At 37.6% G+C, this 27,865-nt stretch overlaps 1 protein-coding gene across 3 annotated transcripts in view; it reads left to right on the top strand.

The window, feature by feature from the left end:
* The first annotated feature begins 362 nt into the window (after positions 1–362).
* Positions 363–27,865, top strand: part of IDE (insulin degrading enzyme) — a 69,890-nt gene continuing 42,387 nt past the window's right edge. For 2 of the 3 annotated variants that reach the window (XM_086616247.1, XM_086616246.1), the window contains exons 1-11: positions 623–735; positions 10,852–11,036; positions 12,468–12,675; positions 13,481–13,650; positions 15,520–15,642; positions 19,124–19,236; positions 19,649–19,811; positions 20,445–20,537; positions 21,105–21,196; positions 22,341–22,421; positions 26,075–26,178. In XM_086616247.1, coding sequence (XP_086472373.1) covers positions 623–735; positions 10,852–11,036; positions 12,468–12,675; positions 13,481–13,650; positions 15,520–15,642; positions 19,124–19,236; positions 19,649–19,811; positions 20,445–20,537; positions 21,105–21,196; positions 22,341–22,421; positions 26,075–26,178 — 1,445 coding nt within the window. Of the gene's footprint in view, positions 392–622; positions 736–10,851; positions 11,037–12,467; positions 12,676–13,480; positions 13,651–15,519; positions 15,643–19,123; positions 19,237–19,648; positions 19,812–20,444; positions 20,538–21,104; positions 21,197–22,340; positions 22,422–26,074; positions 26,179–27,865 lie in introns of those variants that run through there. The other variant, XM_086616248.1, reaches the window with a different exon arrangement.

Genomic DNA, 27,865 nt, shown 5'->3' with positions numbered 1-27,865 from the left:
AAATCTCTGCCGCTCCGGACGGCACCGCATCTGCTGTGCTCAAATTACGAGGCATCTAATTACCTTTTGTCTTGGCTTTCGCCGGCAGGGACGCGGGGCCCGTTCACCAGGAAGCGGGCGGGCCGCTCCCTCCGCGCCGGGCTGCAACACGGTCCGGTCCCTTCGCGGCCGCAACCGCGGGGCCGCCCCGGTGCCCTTCTCGCCACAGTCTCGTCCGCCTCCGCCGGGCGCGGCTCGCTGGCTCCCCCCGCCGCGACGAGTGTCGCCCCGGCTCCCCGCCCAGCCACCCACCCCCTCCGCCGCCTCCGCCTCCTCCCAGAGGCCCCCTGCCCCCCTCCCCAGCCGCAGCCCCGGCCCTCCCGGCAGCAGAGGCGGCCTCCCGCACCTCCAGGTACGGGCCCTGCTAGGCCCGGCGCGGTGGCGGCGGCCCCGCCGGGCGAGGAGGGCGGACGGGACCCCGAGGGCGCCGGGGAGGGATTGGCCAGGCGGCGAGGGGAGGCGGGCGGAGAAGATGGCGCCGCCGCCGGCCGCGGCGCCGAGGAGCGGCGCGTGCTGAGGCGAGCGGAGCCGGGGCGGGCGGCAGCCGCAGGCGGAGGCCGGGCGCTGGCGGCGGGGCCGGGATATGCGGCAGCGGCTGCTTCTTGTGGTGAGGCGGGCTCTGCTGGGCTTAGCGCGACCCTGGGCCGCCCCGGCCTCCCGATTTTTCCCTCAGTGCCGGCGGCGCAGCTTTCTCGGGTACGGTGCGTGTGCTGTGGGGCCGGAGCGGGCGGGCTGGGGTAGGTTGCCGGGTCCCGGCACCGTGTGACGGGCCGTGAGGTGGGAAATCCGCTCTTCTCTCCCGCTCCGTTGTGTACGAGGTGGCGACGCGGCCGAGGCGGGGGCACCTTGCGCGGCCGGGGGAGTGCGCGCCCTGCCCCGAGCGCGGCTTCACCCCCGGGTTTGTGGGGAGGCCGGGCCGCGGAAACGCGGGGCCGGCGGCGAAGCCCTCGGGGAGAGGAGCGGCGGAGGAGCTGGGGCGGCGGGCCCGCGTGTGCCGGGGGGGCCCGCGTCCTGCCCTGCCCTGGCCGCCCCGGCAGCGTCCGCCCGCGCCGGCACGGTGTGCGGCGGGGCCGCCGCGCTCCTGTGTCTCCAGCTGCAACTCCGCTGGGAAAGCGGGCTGGTCAGCCGGCCGACGGCTGTGGCGCGGCTCTAGCTGCCCGGTGGGTTTGCTTTGTTGTTTGTTTCCCCCCGTCCTCCAAAAAAAAAAAACCAACCCGGAATTTTCATGTTGCTTAACTTGCCATGCCTTCCTAAGCCGTACATATAAATACTAAAAAAAAAAGTCTAAGTTGTTTAAAAAGAAGCTGCTATCAGAGTTACGCAAAGTTGATGGGAGCGGCCTCTTCGGTTTGTGAGGAGCTGCCTAGTGCTGGCGCTGTGCGGGTCTTGTTTCTGTCTGTGTGTGTTGCCGGTTCCAGCGGAGGCTGTAAGTACCTCCGTGGAGCGAGGAGCAGGCGAGGGGCTCGGCGCGGCTCGCCTCAGGGGCACGTTGGAACTGCGTGACAACTTGCCGAAGTTGTTCCAGGAAGGAAGCTGGGCGAGCAGAGGAGGCTGAGTTGTTTTGTTTCTTTCTTTAACACTGCATCTGTTCTTGTAATAGGAAAACCTATATTTAACACTGCAAAAGTAAGAGACGTCAAAAGTAGCATCTTTCAGGAAAAAAAAGTGAGTTAGGATGACTCATGTTGTCAATGCTCGTGTGTCAAAATTCGGATGCACCATTATTGTTCATAATTGCTATGTATGCTTACATATTGTAAAGGTAATCCACAATGTATAATCGGAGCCAGTGCTTTTCTCGGGCTGTAGTTTCTCCTTCTGGATTACTCCTCTTTAAGCCTGTGAATATATGCAGTATTTGGACTTAACTTTATATATGTGAGTAGGCCTATTGTGTTTTCATACTGCATACAACCATGCTTTAATAATCCATTTAATTTTAATTGTGAATTAGAATTTACGTAAATAATAATGAAATGAGAGCAGGTATAGTGCTTTTACATGATGATTTTTTTTAAGATGGTGAACATGTAAAAGTTAAGAATCTTTTTTTCAATTACATGTTCCCAGTATCCTTGTCTGAATTTTGTTTGTGCTTTCACCTTTTTTCAGCTTTTACTTTTTCTTCTCATAATTTTTAACCTTCATCTGCACGTCAAGTAGCAAGATAATTTCTCAGTTAGAACTTCTTATTTTCTCCTTTTCATCTCATGTATGGCATTGAAATTATCTGTGCTGGTTGGGAAGTCCCTAGAAGGGTTCATGTTTGCATGGTTTTTTGCTCCCTTTCTCGTTTCTGTCTTCTGTCCCTTGGAAGCCTGGGGCTTAATCCCTTAGATGTAATGGTACCTTTGGGAATTTGATCAAAAGATATAACTTATTTTGCACATGAATACAAAAGTAGTTCCCTACCCAATTCCAGAAGAAGAAAGAGGAAAGGGACAAAAAGTTCATTACCTCCAGTGTTTCACTGGACTGGAGTGTGTTAGGCTCATAGCTAAGGGTTATTGCTCATAGCAGGTTATTGTAGAGGTCATTTGCTAAAAATACTGGCAGACCATTTGGGCAATCATGTTGGGTTGATATTTTTGATACATTAATTCTATGGTATTAGATGCTTTTATAATAATTTCGATACATGGATCTTTTAACAAGATAGGAATCAAAAAGTTTGTAATAAAAAATGTCTGTAGAGGAATTGATTTAATCTGTTCTGTGGCTGGTTATGTATTTGTATACGTGTCATCTGTCAATGAGCATCTTTATGTTCTCAGCTTTTATGATGTCCGTAGGTTGATAAAATACGTTTATGAGATAGCACTGTATATATATAATAAGGTGATTTTTGATGGAGCTTGTTGGAAAGTTGCTTCACTGTTGCTTTCTATTCAGATCTGACCTTCTGCAACTTGTTTTTAGAATGAGTCAGAACTATAGGTTGCCTGAACAATTGAAATGGAAAAAAAATGCTGTCGAATTGAGTTTACTTTCAGCGTTAACAGTAGAATGAGAATGGAATTGTCCAAAGTCATAAAAACTAAAACACAAAATAGGTAAACAGCCAGGTTGCTGAAACACACCGCTGACTCTTGTAAACTGCTCGTTGTTACAGGTCTGTTGGTTATGTCAAAGCTTTAGTGTTAGATAAGCAATTGCTTTTAATGTGGGATTACAGTACTTTCCATGATTCAGAATCCTAAAGTTCTTTCTGTTTTTGTTGCTAGATCAGATTTTCTTGCCAGATCTCTCATCTTTCTGCGTATTTCTTGTTGTTATGCAGTATAACTAAAGTTTTAGTTTCATCTTGTTTTTTTAATTCAGACTTCACAAGTTTTTCTTTTTGAGGGTACGAGACAGATGGTAGCATAAAGTGTTAAGTGAGTTGGCTTTACAAAGAGCCTCAGGCAATCTGATGTGCTACTTGCAGATAAAATGTATGAAATACACATCAAAATACAGTTAGAATAAAGCACAGAGGTCTCTCCTATAGCATCCAGTTTTATGTTTCCTGGTCTGTGCAGGGCCATGTGCTAGACACCACTGCTGCACTGTGGTTGTGGACCAAACCCTGCAGTTGTAGCGTGGTGGAGGAAGAACGTCAGGGAGGGAGGAAGAGAGAATGAGAACCACTGGCTTGCGAGTATTCGATGCGTAAGGCAATTAATTGAATTAATAAATGTGTTTCTGAAGAAAATGGATAAAATATACTTCCAAGCAGCTGGTCACGTAACACAGGAACTAGTCTTACCACTCTCGTTCTTTGCCCGCAATTTGAGGCTCTGATGAAAATAACTACGCAAGCCAAAATACTGTGCCGGATTTGTGAAATCATTCTGAAGATTCTATATCATCATATTGTCTAGAGAGTAAAACTAGATAATTTTACTTAAATTTAAAAAAGAACCAATCTTTCAAATAAAAAAGGCTTCTAAACCCTTTTGGAATTTGCTTAATTATCAGCAATCTTGTAAAAAATTGAGGCAAAGAAGTGGTAGGGAAAGATTTAATTTCAATTGTTTTTTATTTTTGGCGAACCCGGATAAAACTCATTTACCCTAGAGGGTGTGTTTTTATGAATTGTTTGGGGCAATCTTTGAAGAGATAGGAAAAGTAAGATGAAGTGATTTAGAAATTTTTAAAAACTTCTTGTCCTTTATTGCTATGTCTGAAAGAAGATTGTATAAAATCCTGCTTTTTTGTTTGAATTTTTTACTCTGTGCTTTAGAAACTGTGGAATGATCAAGTTAAGGAATGTAGTTTTAGGGCAGTAAATTAGCTTTATGGTATCTTGATTGTATATCCCATCCTGTTTGACCACACACACTGTTGAAAACACACATCGTTTTACTACTCAGGCCAGTTACTCATCTGGGGCCTGATCTTACACGTGAAGCTACCAGGGCCCTTGTTTTTGCCAAGGTCACACATGGGATTGTCTCATGAATGTTACCGGTAATTTCTGTACTGCACTGGTGTTGCACACCAGTGTTTCAGCTGTCACGTTGGCAGTGAAACCTGTGGCAGACCAAGTTTTACTGCTGTGACCTAGAAGCTGGACCTTTCTGGGAATGAGAGCAAGGCAGGCATCTGCCCTGGCCACCATCATTAGGAGGGAGTTTTCCGAGTCAGTCACAGACTTGGCAAAAAGCTACAGACCAAGGTTCTGAAAACACTTTAATTGTAGCGAGACTTCAGAATTTCTTCAAAATGAACTACATAACAAAACCTTATAAATATTCATCATCTTCAGACTTGCCTGATTTGGCATGATTAGTTGTTCTTAATAACTTGGTAGCACTGATTAAATCATTATGAGTCTTTGTAGTTGGAGCTTTTGTGTATGAAGTAGTATGCTGAATTCCTGATGAGCTTAAAAGTGATAAACATGTTAACGTTTTGAGCAGTTTATCTACTTATGCAGTCTATCTGCCTGTGTATGCAATCAGATTTATTTAGATCAGCGTCAGGAATGTGTTGGGATCTTATACATTCTCTAGCTTTGTGACAAGTAAATTCACAGAAGATTGATGTTTTATGGATGTTGAATAATATGAAGTGTTTTGATCTCTAAATGTGTAAAAGAAGGATTGTGAAGTTTGTCTACTGATGAATCTGTAACTTGAAAGAGTTGTGGATAGTCTCCTGAAGTGTCCTTTTTGGTATTTTAACATTTTTTTTTGAGATTACTCTTCTCTGCTCCATTTTTTTTTAAAATTACTTTCCTGATAGCAGAACTTAGTGTAAGGATTTGTCTGATTTTTAGGAAAAAACCTGTACTGCCTACAGCGTAGTCCAAAAAATAATTTTTAATTGTAGCATAGAAGTGAACGAAGAAGTTAAGAGGGGAGGTAGATTGTCGATTGACTTACTGGTAACATCACTGTTACACATACAAGGATGTCACAATGCCATCGAATTCTACTGTTACTGTGAGGAGAGGTAGGTGCAAGAGACAAAGAGGAGTGAAGACCTGTGGAAGAATGGAGATTTATGTTATTGTTGCAAAGCCACGAGCACCTCCAGAGTGCTCAATTCAGTGCTAACGCCTCTGTAAGAGAAGTGAGAAAACTCTGGCTGGTATTTCTGCAGCACTGGGCCTCCTGCCGAAGTACACAGCACTTCTTTCACAGCGGGCATTGGCAGCTGAAGAAATATTCATGTAAGTTACTAAGAACTGTAAACCAAGATGGACTAGTAAATAATACAGAGAACATATTATCAATGGTAGCTCCTTTGGAGGACAGAGCAGAGAGAGGTTTTGGCTTAACAAAAGTTTCACATCATTCTGATAAATGGTAGGCAATTAAGTTTGGAATTAAAAAAAAACAACCCTAAAAATAAATGGATATAAATAAAATACAGAACTTGAAACAGGTGCAAAATGTGAGATTGAACATTACTGTGGTCTTTGTATAGTTTCAAAGACGTAGTTAGAACTCGAATAACAATTGTATTACAGTCAGCATAACATGCCAAGCGTATTCAAAAGACAGATGAAACATGAGTAGAAAAAGAGGAGCAATTCAGATCCTAGTGTACCCAAGTGTAGAGTATGTTGCAACACCCGTAGGTGTGTCCATAGAAGTAATTTGGGTTCAGTTGTATAAAAGCTTCAGGCAAACCCCAGATTTTAGGGCAACTGATACAAATTGAAAACAAGCATAAAAATCTGCTGAGCTGGTAACTGTTGCCATTCATCTGGTTACTTGAAACTGATTAGTGTTTATAGCCATTTGTCTGACTCATGATGTGCTTGACTTATTAAGTGCAGCCTGTTGTGGAAAAAAAAATGTCCTGAAAAGCACTTTGGAGTTTGTGCTTTGGGGGTCATATTTTTATTAGCTAGTTACATTCTTGCGTTGAAGCAACCCTCAGGAGTTTCTGTTAATTGGTTTTCAAATATGGTCCTTTAATTGTTCAAACATTGTACTTAGATTTGACTACGCTGGCTAATTTTTAATTAAAGTAAGTTTACTGAAATAACTTAGAAAGATTAAAATAGTTAGACGGGATCATATATCTCTTAATCCCACTCTAATGCTCTGTTTGTGAGTGGAACCTGGCATCCACAGAGAGCCTTGCTGGTTCCAAGGGACTACCTGCCTGGAAATCATTACAAAAGTGAAAGTACTCCGAGTACAAGGGGCAGAATAGAGTAGAGTATAATTTTACTTCAAAGTGCTATAGTTTAAAATTCAGCGTCTGTTTTGACTGATACTTGTACAAGTGAAGTAATTTTCATGAGGAAGAATGCTTAATATTTCCTAGTCATTGAATATGGACACCACTTTCAGTTCAAACATCCCTATTCTTTTCTCTTTTTCTTTCTTGCTCTGTCATCTTGCCACCTGTAATTTTTGAGCCAGTGGAAGAATTTCCAGTGCTACAGTAATGCTTTGTGTTTCTTCCTGCTGTTTTTGCTGTATTGGGTCTTTCTCTGTTGCTCCTGTTTTGTGAAAGTAGTGTGACAATATTTCTTTTAATTATGATTTGTTAGGATATTAGCTCTGCAATAAACATAGCATCCAGTTTGTGCATGAATTTCTTTGCTACTGGACATCAGCATTCAGTGCTCACTGTAACGAGCATAGCAAGTAGGTGTAGAACATGTACTTCAGGACAGTGTCTGGGCATGACTTTAGGGATTAAGCTACTTCTCAAAAAACTAGAAGAAATACAGAATTCTTTCTGTTTCCATTACTTTTTTTGTTTATGGTCAAAAGCAATTCTGTTTTGAAAAAGTGGTTTGTAGTGTTTTAGGATTCTTGTGTGAAAGAATGGAATATAGTATTGTTACAAAGCAATTGCACTCAGGCAACTTAAAAGTCGCACAGAAAAGCAGTGATGTGAGGGCATGTTTAACATTACATCTTAGAGTTACTCCTTGTGAAGAAGTCATTGTGTAAGTACTGTTATTTGGAGTGACGTTTTCTTTTCTAGCTATTGCATTGTAGTAGCATAGCACCAAGAGGAACAGTACGTAAGCAGGAAGGTACTGGTCTTGTTCTTCTGATGTATTGCCTTACAGGATATCGCATAGTTGATCTGCTCTTGCTTTTATATGAGTTGTCAGGTGCTACAGTTTAGTTTGCAGGGAAGTAATTGTGGGTTAATCGTGCAGATCCATTTGAAGTTGAAGAGAATGTTGTATTCACAATACCTATTGAAATAACAATGCAGACAGAGATCTAAGTTTTAAGTCCTTGATTTGAAAGCTTGATTACTGATTTTTGACCTTTTGAAAATTGTAGGTTTTTCCTGTACTGAAGTTTGACTACCAAGCTGGAGGTAGCCTATGAAGGAGGCAGAATTAGGGAATGATAACTAAATGAAGTGGAGGTGTACAGCTTCACAAGACATCAACTGAAATCTCGTAAGATTTCACAGAAGCTGCGTAATTTGGTGAATCACATTGGAAAGATGAGTCATCTGAACAAACAGTAAAGTTCTGTGCCTTAGTGATGTAGTGTGGAAATAACACGGAGATATCAGATGACAAGGAAATTGTATAACATTTAAAAAAAGAAAACCACTTCAGAAGTTTATAGTATGTATGCGTCTTATGATAAGCAACTACTCTCTTAATGAGATGGAGTATTTTAGCTGAAAACTAAGTGATAGGTGTTCCTTAGCAGAGGTGAAATCAGGAGATTCAGAGACTTCCTTGCTCTCCTACATGCTTATGTTTATCAATGCAATAGAATTGTGTGCAAGTGAAACACAATTAAGAACAGTTTAGTTACTGATTCTTGTCTATGGAAAGCAGTATCCCTGCTTCATAGATTTTACACAGTATCTTAAGTTTAGTAGAATATTTCTACTTAGTACTCTGAACTTTGAACAAGGAGACATTTTTTTAAATCATAAGCATGGATAATAGCAGTGCCATTGATGCAAAGAAACATAGATGTTGTACTTGGAGTATCCTTTGTTTTTGATTGGTATCTGCATTTTTTTCAGAGGAAGGACGTCTATAGATATTCTAAGCAAGATTAGCCTGAGTACAGGGTTAATCTAGAGGATAAATGACAGTTTTAAATGAGAGTGTAGACATTTAAATTTAAATTCAGTATTTCAGTTACTGTTTAGTGATTGTGTTTGCACTTTTTAAAACATAATTCATGGTGTGAGAACCATGTTTTACTAGTGAAAGTGTTTCCTTCTAAAATGTGTTGAGGTGCACATTTGAAAAAGTCACTCCATGTTGTTTGTCTCTTGCTTAGAGACATTCAGAATCTGATTATTCATTAATGCTTTCTGTACCCAGTGCTGCTGTGGTTTTTTTATTTGGATTGTAATTCCTGTTTGTGATTTTGCTTTCTTTTGTATAAGGGAGCATTGTAAAATAAGGCTATTTAAAAGTTTCAAAGTAATCTTTTTACCTCTTTCAAAAGTATTCAAAGATCTAATGCTTACTTTACTGCTGTGTTGTTTTTTTTTTTTTTACAATAATATTTTCTCCAGTTTGTATACATATCTCCTTCCTGAAGCATAAATACTGTTTTATCCAAGCTTTCACTCTGCTACAGGTAAAATCTTAAATTTTCTGTTTGAGAAGCACTTTTTTTCACTGAATCTACTGTAGACATTATGTCCATAAAGTTTTTATCTTTAACATGATGTTAATAATGAGCTCTTTATCGGTCTCATTATAGTATCTAACACCAACACTGATGACTCTGCATCTGCTGGCTTCAAGTTGGCTGTTGTTTTTATACCATAGAATCATATGAATAAATGGGAAGGAGATAATCCAGAGGGACAGTAGCTCACAGAACTGCTTCCCGTTTTGAAAATGATGCGGTATTTTAGGAAGGAAATTTTATTAGTTGGCTCCCTTTTTCATTTGTAGTTTTAGACTAGAAATAAAACATATAATAAGATTTTTTTTTTTCCCCAAGTGTTTTGTTGTGTATCTGGTAACATTGAGTGTGCAGTTGATTTGCTCGCTAGAGGGTTAGTTAAAATGTCTTCAGGACTGAAGATCTGAAACAGTAAGTATGTTGAGAACTGTGCAGTCCTTTGTGTTCCACGCATGTTCTTAAACCTGGTATGTAGTCTTAAAACTTGAATGAAGTTCCTTGAACCGTACAGCCTGAAAATGGAAAAGTAGATACTGTGAAACTACTTGTTATCTGTGTGATACCCACAGGACCATACAAAATTTCTCATGCCTCTGTGTATGTGTTGTGGTGAGGAGTGAGATGGATCTGGTTTTCTTTCTAAGTGAAATCAGGCCAGCAACAACTAATGAAGCTCATGTAGCAAGTTACTTGGCAATATGGCAAGCGATGTTTCACCACACGAAAAGATTGAGTTTGATTGGTGCTATGTATTTACAACAGGCCCTGTTCTAAAACCTTTGTGTAAAACAGAATTAGAGTTCAGTGGCTGTTACGTACCGGAATACACTACATGACTGGCTCAGAGTGTATCTCTGATTTCCCATTTCTGAGCTTTGCTTTTTTTGTGTTTAAGTGGTTTGTGTGTTGGTGTGCTGTTTGTTTGTGTGGTTTTTTTTCTTTTTTTTTTGTTTTGTTTTTTTAACATGCAGCCAAGTGGTTCCGCTCTACCTTCCCAAATATCCAAGTCAGAGTTTCTCACCTTTTCACTTGGCATTTAAAAAAATTGACTAGCCAGAGTTTATAATTTCAGAATCACACTTAGTTTCTTAGCGTTTCAAAATTGTGCCATTAAAGAAGCATATCTCATGGCATGTCTGTTAAACTAATAGTGGAAGTTTAAACATGTGAGACAGTCTGTTCCTCTTTGTCATGGCAATTCTGCAGTGTGTTTGTATTTTTATGGCATTATTATAAATGGTGTCACTGTTTTGTACTTGAGTGTACAAATTCAGTGGTTTATTAGTAAAATTTTGCTCATCCAATAATTGCAAAGTTACAACATTCATAATATAACCACCAATTCAGACGCACTAAATACTTTCCTGAAGCCTGAAAGTATTCTTAGATAGCAATGTATGCTTCATTTAATTTCATTTTTATTGTAATTGAATAAAGGGATGACATTGCTTTACTAAGTTACTCTTTTAATTACCGTTAGTATAAAACTTGAAACATTCAATTACATGATCTACAATTTTACCATGTTGCTTGATCTTCAGAGGGTTTTTTTTGTTTTAAGAGCAATATCTCTCAGGGTCTGAAATATACTTTTAGGCCAGCTCTATGAGTTTTGTGCAGAACTAAATTTCTTGCTTTCAGTATTGCCCAGTATTCTCTAACATAATGTCAAAATACTAGCAGGGCTTAAGTAGAAACAGTAAGTGAAATTTATTCTGTTTTCTTTAAGGTTTCAGAAAGACACAAACAACAAAATGAACAATCCAGCTATTAAGAGAATAACAAATGAAATTATCAAATCACCTGAGGATAAACGAGAATATCGTGGACTGGAATTGGCAAATGGCATTAAAGCTCTTCTCATTAGTGACCCCACTACAGATAAGTCTTCAGCAGCACTTGATGTGCACATAGGTATTTAATGCATGTTTTGTTTGTTATGTCACTAACAAAAATGCTGTAAGTTTTGGTGTCTTAATTACAAATAAACTGGCAGGAGTGGTATCCAGTTGGCAGCCTAGCCTTTTATTGTAATTTAGAGTTTGTTTAATTCTTTGACACGTCAGGTTGAAAATTATTAGAGCTAATTAAATTCTCTTTATTACGCTCCGTGTTTACTCAGTCAGTAGAAAGACTGCTTTTAACCATTAAGTTGTCATGTTATGAAAAATCTTTTGTAAGCAGAAAAGGGGCAGGTGTGAGTGCAATTATTTCAGACATCTCCATCTGTCATGTCAGACTGTTGTTTCCCCCCGCCCCCCCCCTCATATTAAGTTGTTGATGTGCAGAGGTGAGAAAATGCTGTAGTGCTGGAGGAGTTGGAAGGACACTCCCTAACTCCAATGATGCTTAAGTGCGCAAACAGAAATACTGGAAATAGAAGGGGAAGATGGTTACTTTGACTCTTTGGAATAATGGAAGCCTCTCTAATATCTGAGGTATTTCTCAGGCTTGTGTAGTTTCTCAGTTGCTTGGGAAGTATGATGCACACACACATTACCTAAGCATCCTTACTTATTACCTAAGCATCCTCTTGTCCTGTTTGTAGTTGAGTGCTGTTGCTGCTGGTGGTGTTAGGACAGTAGTAGTGCAGTAGCTTTGAAAACTTCTGACCTTTTTTTTATCATGGATGTGTCCGTCACAAATAATTATCTAGTTCAGAGGATCCCAAATGTGATTTTGTTAGGTACTGTGACAGTAACAGCCAACTGCAGCATCCAGTTCCTGCACATGTACTGGAGGAGGTGTATCTCTTGCATTTATCTCTACTCTCCCATTGCACATTGTTGCACACTCCAAAGCAGGACTGCCAGACTCAAACTTCCACATTTCTGGCTTTCGTTCTTGCACATCATTATTGTCTTTTGATCTATCTGCTTTCACACCTACTAGCTGGTCATCAATAGCTGCTGGTGTTCAGGGAATTACAGGTTATCACCTGTCCTATAAACCACAGGATAAATGCCTCCTTAATTGTGGTTGGCAATTGCTAACTTTTAACGCAGTGCAGTTATTAAAGTCAAGGTATAGAAGTCAGAACATTGCAATGTGCCAGGACTTTACAGATTATGAGTCATGGACTTCAATTGGAAAATTGTCTCTATAAGGCAATGCAGGCTGATCTGGAGAGGCAATTTGAGACACTAATTGGTTTAGTTACTCATTCTAATTTTTTTTTTTTTTAAGGTTGAATTTAGTTTACTATAGTTGCATAAGTGTCTTCTTACATCTACAGAATTGATATAATTGCCTAAGGCAACATACTGTGGTATAAAGCACTTTAAAAAACTTAACGTTTTAGTATTACTTTTTATGAATGGTAACATGAAGTTTTTCGTCCTGCAGGATCCTTATCTGATCCCCCCAACATTGCTGGGCTTAGTCATTTTTGTGAGCATATGCTGTTCCTGGGAACCAAGAAATATCCAAAAGAGAATGAGTATAGCCAGTTTCTTAGTGAGCATGCTGGGAGCTCAAATGCTTTCACAAGTGGAGAGCATACCAACTATTACTTCGATGTGTCACATGAACATCTGGAAGGTGCACTAGACAGGTAATCACATTTTTTTTTACATTTAATTTTTTGTTATATAGTTGCTATTTGAAATTGTGCAGAAGTTTTTTTGATAGTTTTATCGTTATGATGTTAAAGAAAAGGTTGCAAACACTTTTGTTAAAACCGATAGGAGATTTTTCAGTTCAAAAGTTTTGCTCATATTTTTTCAGCTGGCAGAGTTCTTCATTGAGACAGAATTTTTGAAGTTCAAAGGTTGTGTTTACACTGAGTAGTTTTTGAAATGTGGGGCACAGAATATGATTGTGAACTTATGCATTGTGCTAATACTCTGATTGTGTAATCAAGTACCGTACTTTCCGTAAGATCCTTATTTCGTTGATAGGAAAAGAAGGAAGAAGTCTAGAAATATATTAGGATGTCTTTAGTACAGGGAACTCGCTGAAATCTTTGCCTTTTGTGGGAGCAGATAGAAATTTAAAAGTTTGTAGTCAGTGAGGTAAAGAGTGGATTTTTCCCTTTAGATTTTTCCTGGGTGTCTGACAAGACTGATTTGATTTTTGAGATTAAGAGCTTCTTGCAGCTAAACTTCAAAACAGTAGAAATTTTCAGTATATGAATTATGACACAAGGTCCTTGGTCCTTGTAGTACCTTATATGATAAATATATTGTCGTCGGCACGTATAGATGAAGAATTTGAGACATAAAGATAGTGAATCAGTGTCAAAACTGTTAACAGAATTTTTAAGTCTTCACCTGTTTTCAGGAGATACCAAGCTTCATACTTTTCTGTTAACATTTATGTACAGTACTCTTGACTTGAATTAAAATTTTTCTGTTTAGGTTTGCCCAGTTTTTCCTATGCCCTTTGTTTGATGAAAGCTGCAAAGACAGAGAAGTGAATGCTGTTGATTCTGAGCATGAAAAGAATCTGATGAATGATGCCTGGAGGTTGTTTCAATTAGAGAAGGCTACTGGAAACCCCAATCATCCCTTCAGTAAATTTGGAACAGGTTTGTCAGAATATAATTATCCATCCATTGGAATTCTGTGTAACATACATAGTATTATTGTTTATATAAAATTGTTAAAGACAGACTGAAACAATTCCCTCTTTTTTCTCTCCATACATGTTTATTAAGGTGCTTTATCACGTTTTCCACATCATAGACCAAACAGCTAGACAAAAACATAGGAAACGGAGCGATCCAAGACTTGCAGTACAGTGATGAAACATCCTTTATGATTCTGATAATTACTGCGATGAATGCTGTTTTCCAATTAATGGATTTGTCATAATTTGGTACTGTTAAGTCTTTGTGCATAACAAAGCAAATGAACTGTGTTTAAATTGTTGTTGGCCACATGCTCTTTTTGCTAACTAGTATTTCATTAGGACTAGATGACAGTGACTAGGTCAAATCAGAAAGATCAGCAAAGGAATGTGAAAATATACTGAGTAAGAATATAAGAACAAAATCTTAAGCATAAAACACAGTAGTAGATGGATAGATAAAACAGTCTTGGACAAATCCCAGTCTTATGGCTGTAGGATTTTTCAAGCTGTATTATTCACACAATGCTTAGTAACAATTGAAAATTAACACCCCAAAACCTCAATTTAAAAGACATAATTATGGTCAAAAACATATCCTATGGTTCTATATTGCTTCATGTAGGCTCTCTATGATGATTTGTTGACTGTTGCAGTTGTAATTAGGCTTATCATAGAATGATTTGGGTTGGGAGGGACCTTAAAGATCATCTACTTCCAACTCCCCTGCCATGGGCAGGGACACCTTCTCCTAGATCAGGTTGCTCAAAGCCTCATCCAACTTGGCCTTGAACACCTCCAGGGATGAGGCAGCCACAACTTCTCTGGGCTCTCCCAGTCTTTTCGCTCTTTCTTACTGTTGTACCTATAAACACACAAGTCAACTTTTCTGCTACATTTTCTTCTCTTAGTCTTCCTCCCCATGCCTTGTTCTCTTGTGTACCTGGTCAGGTTGTGGCTTAATGAAGTTACTGATCTCAAAGTTAACAGATAGAATATTAGTTTGCAGTTCTGGTCTGTAGATTCTGTGGACCATTTTGTGTGTCCATGTAGTAGTGGGAAATGGACTTGATTAAAATCTAATGTGCTCTTTGTAGACTCTAATTTTTCTGTTGTTTCAAGTTCTTACCCTTCCTAAAGACAAGTTCTGCTTTGACTGTTAATGTAGAATATGTCCTTAGAGTAAATTACTGAAAGCTTGATGTTGATGTAAAGATTGCACTAATTAACAGGAGGATAACTTAACGGAGCAAGTTTGGTATCTTCTGCTTATGAGCTTATTCAGGGAGAGTTGTAGTTCTCTTCCTCTTCAGTCCTGTTCCTCTGCTGCAGTAACAGCTCAGCTGTTTGTGAAGCAGAAGCTGAGCAGTCGTAATTTACAAATCATGTTTGTAACTTAGTAATTATTTATTTCATTTAATATACTAGACTATGATTTGTGGCACACAATGCCACAAATAATTTCACACAGCGATTCCTATGGAGGAGCGTGTCATAAATCTACTCCAAATGTGCCGAAGAAAAATGTTTTTCTTCCGAATTAGGGCCTGGACACTTGCATTGCTTTGAAATAACCCGTTCAAATTAAAAAGTTTCATTTGGAAGACTGAAACATCCTTTGTTCTTCAAGAATATGCAGATTGAGAGTGGAAGTATTTGTTGTCTCTGATAACTTGAGATAGTATTGATCCCATTTACATATTCATAGTAATTGTTTTTAAAAGTACTATCCATCTGGAAGAAAGCAGATTTATTAATTTATAGTTTTCTTTTTGATTTGTAAATTCATAAACATCAAGTATTGTTAACTTTTTTTTTGATGTTATAGGGAATAAACTCACTCTGGAAACTAGACCAACCAAAGAAGGAATAGATGTAAGACAAGAGCTACTGAAGTTCCATTCTACTTATTATTCATCAAATTTAATGGCTATTTGTGTCTTAGGAAGAGGTGAGTTTTGTTCTGTTGGTTAAGACTTTACATGTATTTATGTCAGAAGAAAATGAAGTGTATGCAAGTGTCTGAAAATCTACAGTAGGGAAAAAAGTAAAACTTGTACAGACTGACCAAACATAATTTTATGTTTAGTGAAATCTCCAAAGCAACTTGCAGTGTATAAGTTTATCTGTTTATAAGCTTACAATAGAAAAACTGTGCTGAAAATCTTAAATCCATTATCAAGTTACTATTTGCTGTCATTTTATGTTTGTCTTACAAAGACTGACACCTGTCTGGTTTCAGATGTTGAGAGAGCTTTTGATAGTGTTTCCGTATTTGACTTATACTTCCACTACAAAAATGTCTGTGTTACCAAAGGATAAACCTAAACTAGGATTTAGATAAAAAGCCTTTACTCCAGTTTACTTAGAATTAACTTGACAGAGCTTCCAACTGCTTAAAGTCTTCCGCAGTTGAGATGATGTTTTATATAGGTTTGCCCAAAGCTTAATAACAGTGTGTTGAAAACTCTGCGTTTTGAAAATGGGCTGGCAGATCAGTGTTTGTGTGATGTTCTACAGTAATGCTTGGATGGTGAGTATGAATGGAATAAAATTCATTAGCAAAGTGAACTCTTCCTTTACAACCGTCTCTTTACAAGATGCTGAGTGTGAAGCTGATTAACAAAAAGTGCCTGTAATGTTTAATTTCAACCATAGCATATACATGAATCATTTTTTCTTTTAGATTTTTAAGGTGGGCAAACGCGATGGGGATTGTACTTCTTAACTGAATCCAAGTTTTGTGTATATTCTTTCTTCTGAGGTTCCAGACTCCCTAATCCCTTTCAATTCAATTTATTATTATATCTCACCTGCTGTAACATCACGTATTGATTAGAATATGGTGAAAGTTTTTTTTTTTCACTGTTGCAAGCTGAACAGTAAAATGTATTAGATGTTTTTTTTTAAAGCCGAGGTATCAGATGTGTTACTATTAGGTGTGTAGGTAGTAGCACTAGGGCTTAATGTATGTCATGCTAAAGTGCCTTGCTTATTCTCCTGGTAGCAGTGGAAGATTTCTGCAAATAAACACTGCAATATTGATTAAGATAGTTGGTAAATATTTTTCAATATTGAGAATTTATTTTTATTCTATTTGAAAGAGATGCTTCCCTCTTCTCAGTTTTTTTTTTTCCATTTATTTTAACTGAGAAAAAAAAGTTCTATAAAAATATTTACTTATTAATTGAAGGTAAATAGATATCCATCAGAGTTTAAAACAAGTGAGTTAAAATTCTCTTCCTCATTTAACAGTCCTGTTTTCAAGGTTTCCAGGCATTTTTTTTTTCTTTAACTAGTTCTTTACTAGACAGGCAATGTTCCAGGACAGACAAGATTTGCATTTCAAATAGCAATAAAATGTAGAAAATGGTCTTAAAATCTGTTACCTTTCAAGCATATTTGCAGTTTGCACATATGTATTTTTTTTTACTACTACAAAATACAAAATTTATTCCTGTTAAAATCCTGAATTTAGGTGGTTTGTTAGTCATTTTTCACAGTTGAATTCTTTCAGTGTGAGTTACCCTTGTAAATAGTTCAATATTTAGAAAAACTAGGAGCCGTTGAAACATTGATCTTTGGGATTTTTCCTTTCAGTCTTAGAAAATAAATAAATAAAATTTTGCAAGGTAGGTCTCAGGCTTTTTGTTGATCTGCTTGTATACAAATGCTATACAACTACCCTTATTTAATTAAGTAATTGTCACTGTAATAGTGAGGTTGCATCTTGTTTTCTCTGAAAAGACACGTACCTTTTCTCACTCTGTTATTTGTTCAAGCAGCAGAATTATGCAATTACTTTCCAGAAGGCTTTATATTAATGACTGATTTGGCTATTTGAGGGCTTGTGAAAATTTACAAGTTCCACATTCTTCCTGATTTTTATGTTTTTTTTTTAAATTATTTTCAGGGAGGTCCACCCATAAAAAGCAAACTGCAGAACTGCAAATCTTGTTAGTATTATTCCATAAAATCTTTGCTGAAATACCTTGCTATCAATGTAGCAGTACTGCTAATTAATACATAAATAAATGACTAGAAATTCAATGACATAAGAAGATGCTGAGTTGCACACTGCAGGTCCTCCATGATCTCTCTACTCTTGTGCATTCTGAAATACACAGAATCAATTCTCTGATTTTCCCAGCACTTTATATATGCAATGTAAAACAAATAAAAATATATGTCAGTAAAAAGTGGTGGAGGAATCAGAATATAATTTCTATAGTAAATTTTCTCTAGTAAAATTAAATAATGACATTCAATTCATTTTTTTATTGAATTAAAAGCAAAATTCACTGAGTAATCATAGAACAGCTTTAGTATAGCAGTTCAGGTATAGACTTCTAAATGGAAGCTTTTCCAGTAAGCATCACACTGGCAACTTGAAATCTGTCCTAAAGAAAACCCTCTCTGTAGTTGTAAAGCTTAAATGAATGTGTATTTTGCTGAGGTGGATAAAAAAGTGGTCTCTAATAGAATTATGTGCAGTTCACAAAATTTTATTATACAGTGACCCGTCTTGGTTTGCGTTGTTTTTCTCACTGTAGTGTAGGAGCACACATATGTTGGGCAGGAAAGATTCTGTTTTCTAAATCTGACTAGGATTGTTTTGACTAACAAAGCGACCACTTTTTGAAATCTTTCAAGGATTAAGGTTGTACTTTGAGACATCCAAAACACTTTTTTTTTTTTTTTAATTCAACGCCCACCCTTGAAAGGGGTGTGCTAAAAAACTTGACAAATGAGTCTTTCTTATCTTCTTGTGGCTTTGACAAGTGCTCCAAAGTGCATTTCTTTAAGCAGATAGTTATTTTGAAAGCAGTATTTCAACTGAAACAGTATTGATGCCTGCGAATGATCTTCCTCTCGTTTCTGGAGAGTACTAGAGTCATGGACTGAAACAAGAATGGATGTAAAAGCAGAATTGCTTAAACAGGTCACAGATGTGTGTGAAATTTTGGGGTGCTGAGGACAGAGGACCCTGGCTCACAGTGTACGTGAAGTACTGAAGGTGAGCTGAGGCTGAAGAAAATCCAAGTTTTGGCAAAGATGCTTTCACTCTGGAAAACTTGCAGCTGTAATTCCATATACCTTAAGCTTTTTGTGGAATGTTTGTTTTTGTAAACGTTCAATATCTGATGTATCTTCTTCAGTTCCAACTTAAATTCTTCAGTAAAATTTAAAGATGTTTTTATTTTAATCATGAAGCCTTCCTTTAATAAGGAAGCACCTATAAGGTGCTTATAGGACATTATATTTCAAAACTTAAGTGTTATTATAGATTTCCTTTCTGAAATTAGTCATTGTTATATCATTAAAACTGCTTTTCTGTGTAATTAATATCTTCCCCCAAAAATGTACAAAATCCAAATTTACTGGAACCTTCAGGTAATGATTATGCTTTTTCTAATGTTTCTTTATTCGAGAATCCTTGGATGAGCTGACTTGCTTAGTGGTAAAGCTATTTTCAGAAGTAGAGAATAAAAATGTCCCTATACCAGAGTTTCCTGAACATCCTTTCCAAGAAGAACATCTCCGGGTACGTATAGAGATGCATCAGGAGTGTATACCTTAAATGATATTTTTTATGTTTCAGTAATGCATTGTGCACTTCGCTGCTTTCGTATCAGTGTCCCTGTTAAGTTCTGTATTTCTTTCTTAATTTTCCACCCACCTTTCCATGCTGAGTAGAGTATAGTTTTGTATAGTTCATAGTAAAGATTGTACATTCGGTTGCAGCTGTAAGCAGCTGAGATAATTAATTCTCTTTTTGTTTGCATCATGAATGGCTAAAGTGTTGCCCGAAGTTTCACATACCTTGACTTATGAGATTTTGTTGATACGTTTGTAATAAAATGTGCGTGTATGAAAGGAACATGGTATGTGCTCCTGAGATGAACAAAATGAGTTTCCTTTTGTTTATGGATATCTTTGTTTATTTTCCCCATCAGCAACTTTACAAAGTGGTACCTATTAAGGACATTAGAAATCTTTATGTCACATTTCCTATACCAGACCTTCAGAAGTACTATAAATCAAACCCTGGCCATTACCTCGGTCATCTGATTGGGCATGAAGGCCCAGGGAGTCTTTTATCAGAGCTTAAAGCCAAAGGTAAGTCCTTTGAAGGTAAAAAATTAAAAAGTAATTTATTACACAATTTTTGGAAGCTTAGCTACGTTTCACTTATGTTTTACATGTGTTAAATTTAAAGCCCCTAACTGTTTGAGTAATTTGAGTTTTAAGTCATTTTACCCTTTATTTTTGTTTCTGTAGTGGGTAACTAAATAAATAGCAGGGACTCGTGACTATTGAAGCTGTTATTTCTTGCACTCCCCTTTACCTACCCCTGTTCAGAGAGTCCCTTGAACTTTGATAAAAGAGTCTTGTCTGTATTGTGTCACTGACGTAGAGACTACTGTCAGGTCCCTTAATGTCTGGAAGACCATAAGAATGTATCTTTCGCTGTTTTTCTTTATATTAGTGTGTTCCAAACAGAAATAAATTACGCAGTAATCAAGTGGTCTTGAGTTTGTCATATTACTCTGAGCACAAAATCAGATAGATCTGACTTGTATTATGTTTAACTTGCATGTTAATGTTGCTGTAGGCATTAAGGAAGAGAAGGGGAACTAGTAGTCAAAATGTAAACAAAGAAAAAAAAAGTAATGTCACTGAAGCATACAAAAAGCAGCATAAATTGTTACAGATTTGTTTATGTAGTATATTTTCTTTTTTATTTCATAGGATGGGTAAATACTCTTGTTGGAGGACAGAAGGAAGGTGCTAGAGGTTTCATGTTTTTCATCATTAACGTGGACTTGACAGAGGAAGGACTTTGTAAGTGAAGCATGATGTCTGCATTCCATGTTATTCCTGATCCTGATGGGTTTGTGGTTGTATCCAAAGAGACTAATAGTGTTTATAGCTTGAAAGCCAATTTATTTTAATTAATTGGTGGTTCTTCTGTGTTCAGATTCTCTCAGTATGCCAACACACTTCATCTAACCTAAGAAACCAACTTATTTAATGTTATTTTAAGTCAAACTATTTAATTAAATATTTTAAAGTAAATATCTTAAAAAAAAAGAAAAGCTGTTAATAGCTTTGTTTGCTATTTATTCATACTATTTAGACTTGAATTAAATTATATATTATATATATTATGTCCATATCTTAACGTAAGACTTGTTCAATTCTCAGAATTAGCTGGGGACCTAAACACTTGCCTTAAACATGTTTTTCTCAGACATAAATTTCACTTTGCCAGTGGGATTGCATATGTACTTAAATATCTTGATTTATTAGGGTGTGTTTAAAAATAAAACCTTACGTATTTGTGTTCATCAGGATTTTTTCCTTGTGCAAAAATGAGTGAATTATTAAGCAAGTATTTTTTCTTTCCAGTGCACGTTGAAGATATTATTTTGCACATGTTTCAATATATTCAAAAACTACGTACAGAAGGACCTCAAGAATGGGTTTTCCAAGAGTGTAAGGTACAGTGATTGGTACTTGAAATACAGGGCGGTTGTATTTTTACAAATTTTTGGATTATAAGTAGAAACAGTTTCCTTGACTGTAGAAATAGTCTTTAATAATCACATGGCAATTATATTTATTAATTTTAAAGTTGCAACTGGATGACTCAAATAAAAAGTTTTTATTTATATATATATGTATAGTCTTTACTGGTTCACTACAAATACTTGGGTAAAGATTTCTTGTTCCATCTTAGCTTTGTTTGGTGAAAACTGTTGAGTCTCTTCTAAGAGCAGATATTCTGCAGATGCGTTAATTTTGTTTCTTGCGTTTTTACGCTGTATACCTGTAAAAGTCATCTCTTTACTCTGCTAAAAGTCGCAATGGAATTGTTTCACTGTCACTGTAAGCAAATACAAGATTTTAAAGAGATAGTTCCTTCCTCCCATCTCATCCCTGTGTGTTTCCCTTGCTCCTCTTGTATCAGCCTCAGCACTCCTGAGACCGTGAGGTGAGTCAGAAGAGCTGGCAAACTAGTCTGAAAAGAATCTTCTTTTGAATTTATTTTCAGCTGAATCGTTGAATTAACCAGGCTCTACATGGTTTCAGGGAAGGATGGACTGTCCTTCTCATTGGCTTTATAGTCTTAGATCTCTTTACTTCACCCTTTCCATTGTGTTCTAAGAATGATTTGTTCTATTTCTGTGGCTAAGACAGCATAAAGAATCACACTTTTTCTGTTTCTAAACTTACCTTTTATCTGGCTAAACAAAAGGAACAAAAAAGAAAGAGGGAAAGTCTTCAGTTCATTAACATACAACAAACTTTGCACTGAAACACTGTGCATTGGTTATATCTGAGTTGGTGTGTTTTCAAATTATCAGGAAATTTTAATATATGAGCTATGGGACAGATCTCACTACAAACAGGACTTAGCTGACTTGTATAGCACTTCACATTGTGAGACTATTTGAAATTGCTTGTGAGTTTTCTGCAACTTGAATATTACTGAAAACTTTTGTGTTAGGTACCTAACTACTCTAAAATGGATACAACAAAACTTCCTTTTCTTACAGTATAAAAACAAATTAAGTAGCCAATAATTATTATTAAAATAGTCTTTAATATATGTTTTTCAACCCTTCCTATGTTGTTTCCTAGGATCTAAATGCTGTGGCATTCAGATTCAAAGATAAAGAACGACCACGAGGTTATACATCAAAGCTTGGAGGAATGCTGCATGTAAGTTTGTGGTGTTTTTTCTTTTTTCTTTTTTTTTTTTTTTTTTAACCATATAGTAATCATTTAGTGCTATGTTTGATTGGACTCCTAATAAGTATAGATATTTGCAAAGGTCCTTGGCACTTCCCGAGCTTAGGAGGCTAATATCATGCTGCATAGGTTTTAGTTTTGGCAGTCAATAAGTCATATTTCCTTCACTCTCTACCATTTTATACTTCTGTACTTGGTAGAACTGATTTTACAGTAACTAGAGTTGCTATTTGATCTGTTTCCATGTTTCTTAAGACATATGTACTTTGTCATTCTGTGTCTTATCATAAACACAAGCACTGTGTTTCTAAAGGCTTCCATAGTTAACAATGCTGAAATAACAGCAGTAAGCAGAAATGTTCATATTAAAATAACAAATTAGAAGTGTTTGGCTCTACTAATGTGATTATGTATTGATACTGAACGAATCGTAATGTGGCTTATACTTAGTCTTTATACTTCTTGCAAAGTTCATTGCCCTCATTTTGCGCTAAAGGAGGAATTAGGTGGGTTTTTGGTGTTTTTTTTTTTTTTTTTTTTTTTTTTTTTTACTAGTGAAATTCATAGAATCACTTGGTTTGGAATAGACCATGAAGATCATCAAGTCCAACTATTGACCTAAAACTGCCAAGTCCGCCACTAGACCGTGTCCCTAAGCACTGCAGCTACATGTCTTTTAAATACCTCCAGGGATGGTGACTCAACCACTTCCCTGGGCAGCCTGTTCCAATGCTTGATGACTCTTTTGGAGGACAAACTTTTCCTAACATCCAATCTAAACCTTCCCTGGCGTAACTTGAGGTGTTTTCCTCTTGTCCTATCGCTTATTACTTGGGAGAAGAAACTGTCACCCACCTGGCTACCACCTCCTTTCAGGTAGTTGTAGAGAGCGATAAGGTCTCCCCTGAGCCTCCTTTTCTCCAGACTGAACAATCTGTGTTCCCTCAGCCGCTCCTCGTAAGACCTGTGCTCTAGACCCCTCACCAGCTTCGCTGCCCTTCTTTGGACATGCTCCAGCACCTCTATCTTTCTTGTAGTGAGGGGCTCAAAACTGACCACAGTATTTGAGGTACCAGGCGCACTGCTGGCTCATATTCAGCTGACTGTCGTCCAATACTCCCAGCTCCTTTTCTGCCGGAAAGCTTTACAGCCACTCTTCCCCAGGTCTATAGCGTTGCATGGGGTTGTTGTGACCCAAGTGCAGGACCCAACACTTGGCCTGGTTGAACCTCATACAGTTGGCCTCGGCCCATCGATCCAGCCCATCCAGATCCCTCTGTAGAGCCTTCCTACCCTCAAGCAGATCAACACTCCTGCCCAATGACAAGTAATTTGAAGTATAGAAGTATGGAGTTGATTCATGCAACTTTTATATGTTGCAGCCATTCTCTATTGCACAGCTCATGTCTATGTCTACTCAGAGGCATTTTTGGTTTCTTTGCAGGAACTCCTCTTAGTGCTCCTACACCTTTAATTTGTAAAGTCTAAAATAATGGTCTTTAATTTTAGAATTGTCTTCCTGTTTACTAAAACCCATTAGAATTAACTGAAAACATTTAAATGGATATTTAAAGGAGCTACTATTTGGGATGCTGTCTCTTGCTTTTGTTCTGTCAAATTCATAGTATCTCTTTAAAAAAGGGACTTTTGAAACAGTCTTTCAGTGGTCTGTATTTGTTTGATCATTCCCAATTACAATCGTTGTCTCCAAAAATCAGTTGCCAGCAGTGTTCCAAAGAGCAGGGTATTGATACAGGACTTTTTTTTCCCTCTGCTTTTCTTCAGCTGTGCTTTGCAGTATGAATGGTAATTCTGATTCTTCTGTTAGTTGCTTAAATACTAATAGAAAAATAGCTTTTCTCGTTCTCTTTATTGCCTCGGAGTGATACTAAGTTTATGCTTTGAATTAATCAAGCTGCAACAGTTGTTTGTTAATTTAATGCACTTATGAATACTAGCTGGTTTTCATAACTTAGAGAAGAACCTGTGTGTAAGTTAGCATGAGTAAATGTAATGTTGTAAGTTGTCATGTATTTACCAAACAGATTTAAAAAACTTTTTATTTAGTGAAACAGAACTTCATCTTTAAAGCACATTAGTGCTGGTCTAAGGAGTCACCACTAAGGTCTTGCTGTCAAATTAGATTTCATATTTGTGATATGTAGGCTTAATGTTTTCCAGATGGCTGTTCCCTGGATTGCAGTGCCTACTTTATTTTGTTTTGTTTTGTCTCCTTAATTGTATAATATAAAAAAATATATTTTAACCTGATTGTTGTATGTAGATTATTTTAGTCTGTTTTATTTTAGTTACATTATGTTCTGACCTTGCTGAAAAGTAGTCACAGAATCACAAAATGGTTGAGGTTGAACTGGACCTCTGGAGGCCATCTTGTCCAACCCTCCTGCTCAAGCAGGAGTACAAAAATAACAAAGTAACCAAATAAATTTCATGTGCAATTCCAGCTGGTGGGCAAACTGTGGCCTGTGTTTGTAAAGGAAATAAAGTGCAGACTTTTGGTGCTTAAATCTGTATTGCCTTGGTAATTTCAGAGTAGAAGTGCACAGATTACTTAAATCTCTCCTTCAAGTTGCTTAGTTTGCTTAGCTGTTTATGCAGAATGTAGTTAAATGAGCATTCTTCAGTGTACCATGAATCTTTTGGACAAGACCTTTCAAATTCTGGATCTTTACTGTTCACATTGGAATTTTTTGTAACACAAGTTTGATTTATTGTCCTTGGTCTCCACCTTCCCCCAGCCCTTTCTCTTTTCCACAATCCTTTGTGTGCATTACTCTCTGTTCTGGAAGTTATTCCACTCTAGTTTTTTATATAATGAATGTAATTCAGAAAGTAATTTTATAATAATTCTGGTCAAGAAAAGTACACCTGTATGGCGAACTGGAAGTACTCAGTGCTAGGTCACCTGATTTTTCCTTTGGTAAACAGATGTTTGTCAACAAAGTTTTGCTGTCAACCACGCTAATCATTTTCAGAGGAATTTTAATGGTTGGTTGGTTGTTTTTTTCTTAAATTGTGGTGTACCTTAACAGATTTTCAGTTTGATTCTAAATAAAAAATGTTAGAATTAGAATTGTGTAAATTTGTAAATGCTTTTAGATAATTGAACAATACTTTACTGTAAATCAAAATAGAATTCTTAGAGAATCATAAAAAAATTAGTTGTTTTTTTTCACTTTGTTATGTTTTGGTTTTCCCAAATGCATTCCAGTTTGTACTTGTTCTTTTATCTTTAAAAATATCCTCCAGGGGTCAGCATTTACCATGTTATTTTGCTTCAGTTACTTCAAAACATTGTTTAAAGGTGGGTGACTTTTTATATTGAGACATAAAATACTTCAAAAGAAAAGAATGGTAGTACACAGTATATAAAATTACCTAATACAGGAGAAATATAATTGTCTAGTTAGAATACTACTCCATCTTGTTTAGTTTTAAGAGAAAGATTTTAAGACGTCTGTGCACTTCTAATTTGAAATTACCAAGGTAGTACAGATGTAGTGACCAGAAGTATACACTTTTGTTTCCTTTACAAAATAGTAGTTTTTTCATGCTTAGTTTTTGTTTAATTCATCTACATGTTTCTGGGCTTTGTTTTTTAGTATTATCCTATAGAAGAAGTATTGGCTGCTGAATATTTGCTTGAAGAATTCAGGCCTGATTTAATAGAGATGGTACTGGATAAATTGAGACCAGAAAATGTTCGGTAAGTTAAACTGCAATAAGTTGTATTTTAATCCAAACATTATAAGAAAGCAGATGAACTAACGGAAATACAAACTCTTAGGTGTTTCTTACAGCTCCACAGTAAATGTCACTGAAAAAGACTTGGTTGTTCTGTGTGTTAATGTCTCTGCTCCCCATTGAAAATAAGCACTCTTAAGTATGTGCAACTCTTCCTGTTCAGACAGAAATATCCTTTCAGTCCTTTCTATGCAGGATGTTTTCCTCAGACTGAAATTGTTTTTATGAAGAAGCTTGCTTGGAATAGTGCAACTGTTACCGAGAAAAAGCCTGGTAAAATTATTCTGCCTCACTAAATTCTTGGGGTATTTTGTGTGAAATGTTCTAATATTTGTAATTGGAAGCTACATCTGGAAATCTGTTAAGAGGATGGCTTTTATCTGCTGTATATATTTTATTTCCCCTATGGAGAGCTACAAAACTTCATGCAGATTAGCAGACCCTCTGAAAAATACTAGTTTATGTGGGTAGAAGGAACTGTGTCCTTAGCTGCTAAAATATCTGACCTTCAGAGCATCTCTTTGATGCGAGTGTGACTGTATTTGCACCTGTGCTTTCTTTGCAGACTGAGTGTGGTGCAGTACAAATTTCAGGGCTCAGTAACTGGTCAAACTAGATGTTGAAAGGAAAAGGGGAAGCCTCTCTCTCCTGTGCTTTTGAGGATCTTGAGTTGTCACTGAAGCGGGATAGAAAAGGGAGGCCTAAAGAACAAAATGTGCCCAATGCCTGTTTGAATAACTAGAGAACCATAGTGTGACCATAATGAGGGAAATAGTACTGTGCTGAGATGATGATTTACAAGTGAAGGAATCTGGAAGCTGTAGAGAAAAAAATGAGGGCAGGTGAAAAAAGGGAGTATTAATTGAGGAGGAGGAAGGGCTGGGCAAATGGTTAACAAAGGAAGGAAAAGCCTGAGACAAGAGAGCTGGCAAAGGACGTCATGGGGGTAATTTAAGGAGAGAGATTGGTAGCTTTTGGAACTGGTATCTCAGTCAAGCGTGGAAAGAGAGGGTGGTCACTGGTACTGCTGGGGATGGCTAAGTGCAGTTGGGCAAAAGAAAAGAAGAGGGTAGGAGTTGGGGCTCGTAGGCAGAGTGGAGTTAAGAGAGCAAGTCTAGAAGAAAATCTGATGTCAGGCTTAGCAAGGATATTCATCCGAGTCCTGAATCACAGAGGGCAAACAGAAGAGGCAAAGAGAAGAGGTCTGAAACGAGGAACCTGAGGTAGGACAGCAGCCGAACTGATAGGACCAAGCTTGGAGGAATTCAGCAGAAAAGCCTGTGAAGACTTAAGTGCAGTATAGTATACAAAGGTTAAAGAAACTAAAGTTTACCAAGTCTTGCTATTTTTTTTTTCCTCTCTGCAGATGTGTGTTTTTTCCTCCTGTTTTTTTTGCCCCGTACATCTTCTGTTTCAGTTCTTAGAGAATAGAAATATTCTGGAATTACATGAGCAGGTGCCAGTACCATGTATTGTTCTGCCTGACCTACCAGTGTAGTTGGAAGATGTGTAATGAAAGTAACAGGAATCTGCAGAAAAAGTACAGATTCAAGGTTAAGTCTGTTTAATGCAGCTCAGGAGAACTGAACTCCTTTGCTTTGTCACAGGCTTCCTAAACAGCGTGAGACAAGCTCCTAAAACAAACTTTT

The sequence above is a fragment of the Tauraco erythrolophus genome, chromosome 9, assembly GCF_009769465.1.
Source record: "Tauraco erythrolophus isolate bTauEry1 chromosome 9, bTauEry1.pri, whole genome shotgun sequence".
Classification (NCBI taxonomy): domain Eukaryota; kingdom Metazoa; phylum Chordata; class Aves; order Musophagiformes; family Musophagidae; genus Tauraco; species Tauraco erythrolophus.
Note: the sequence above shows the minus strand (reverse complement) of the source record. Positions and strands in the feature narration are given on the sequence as shown.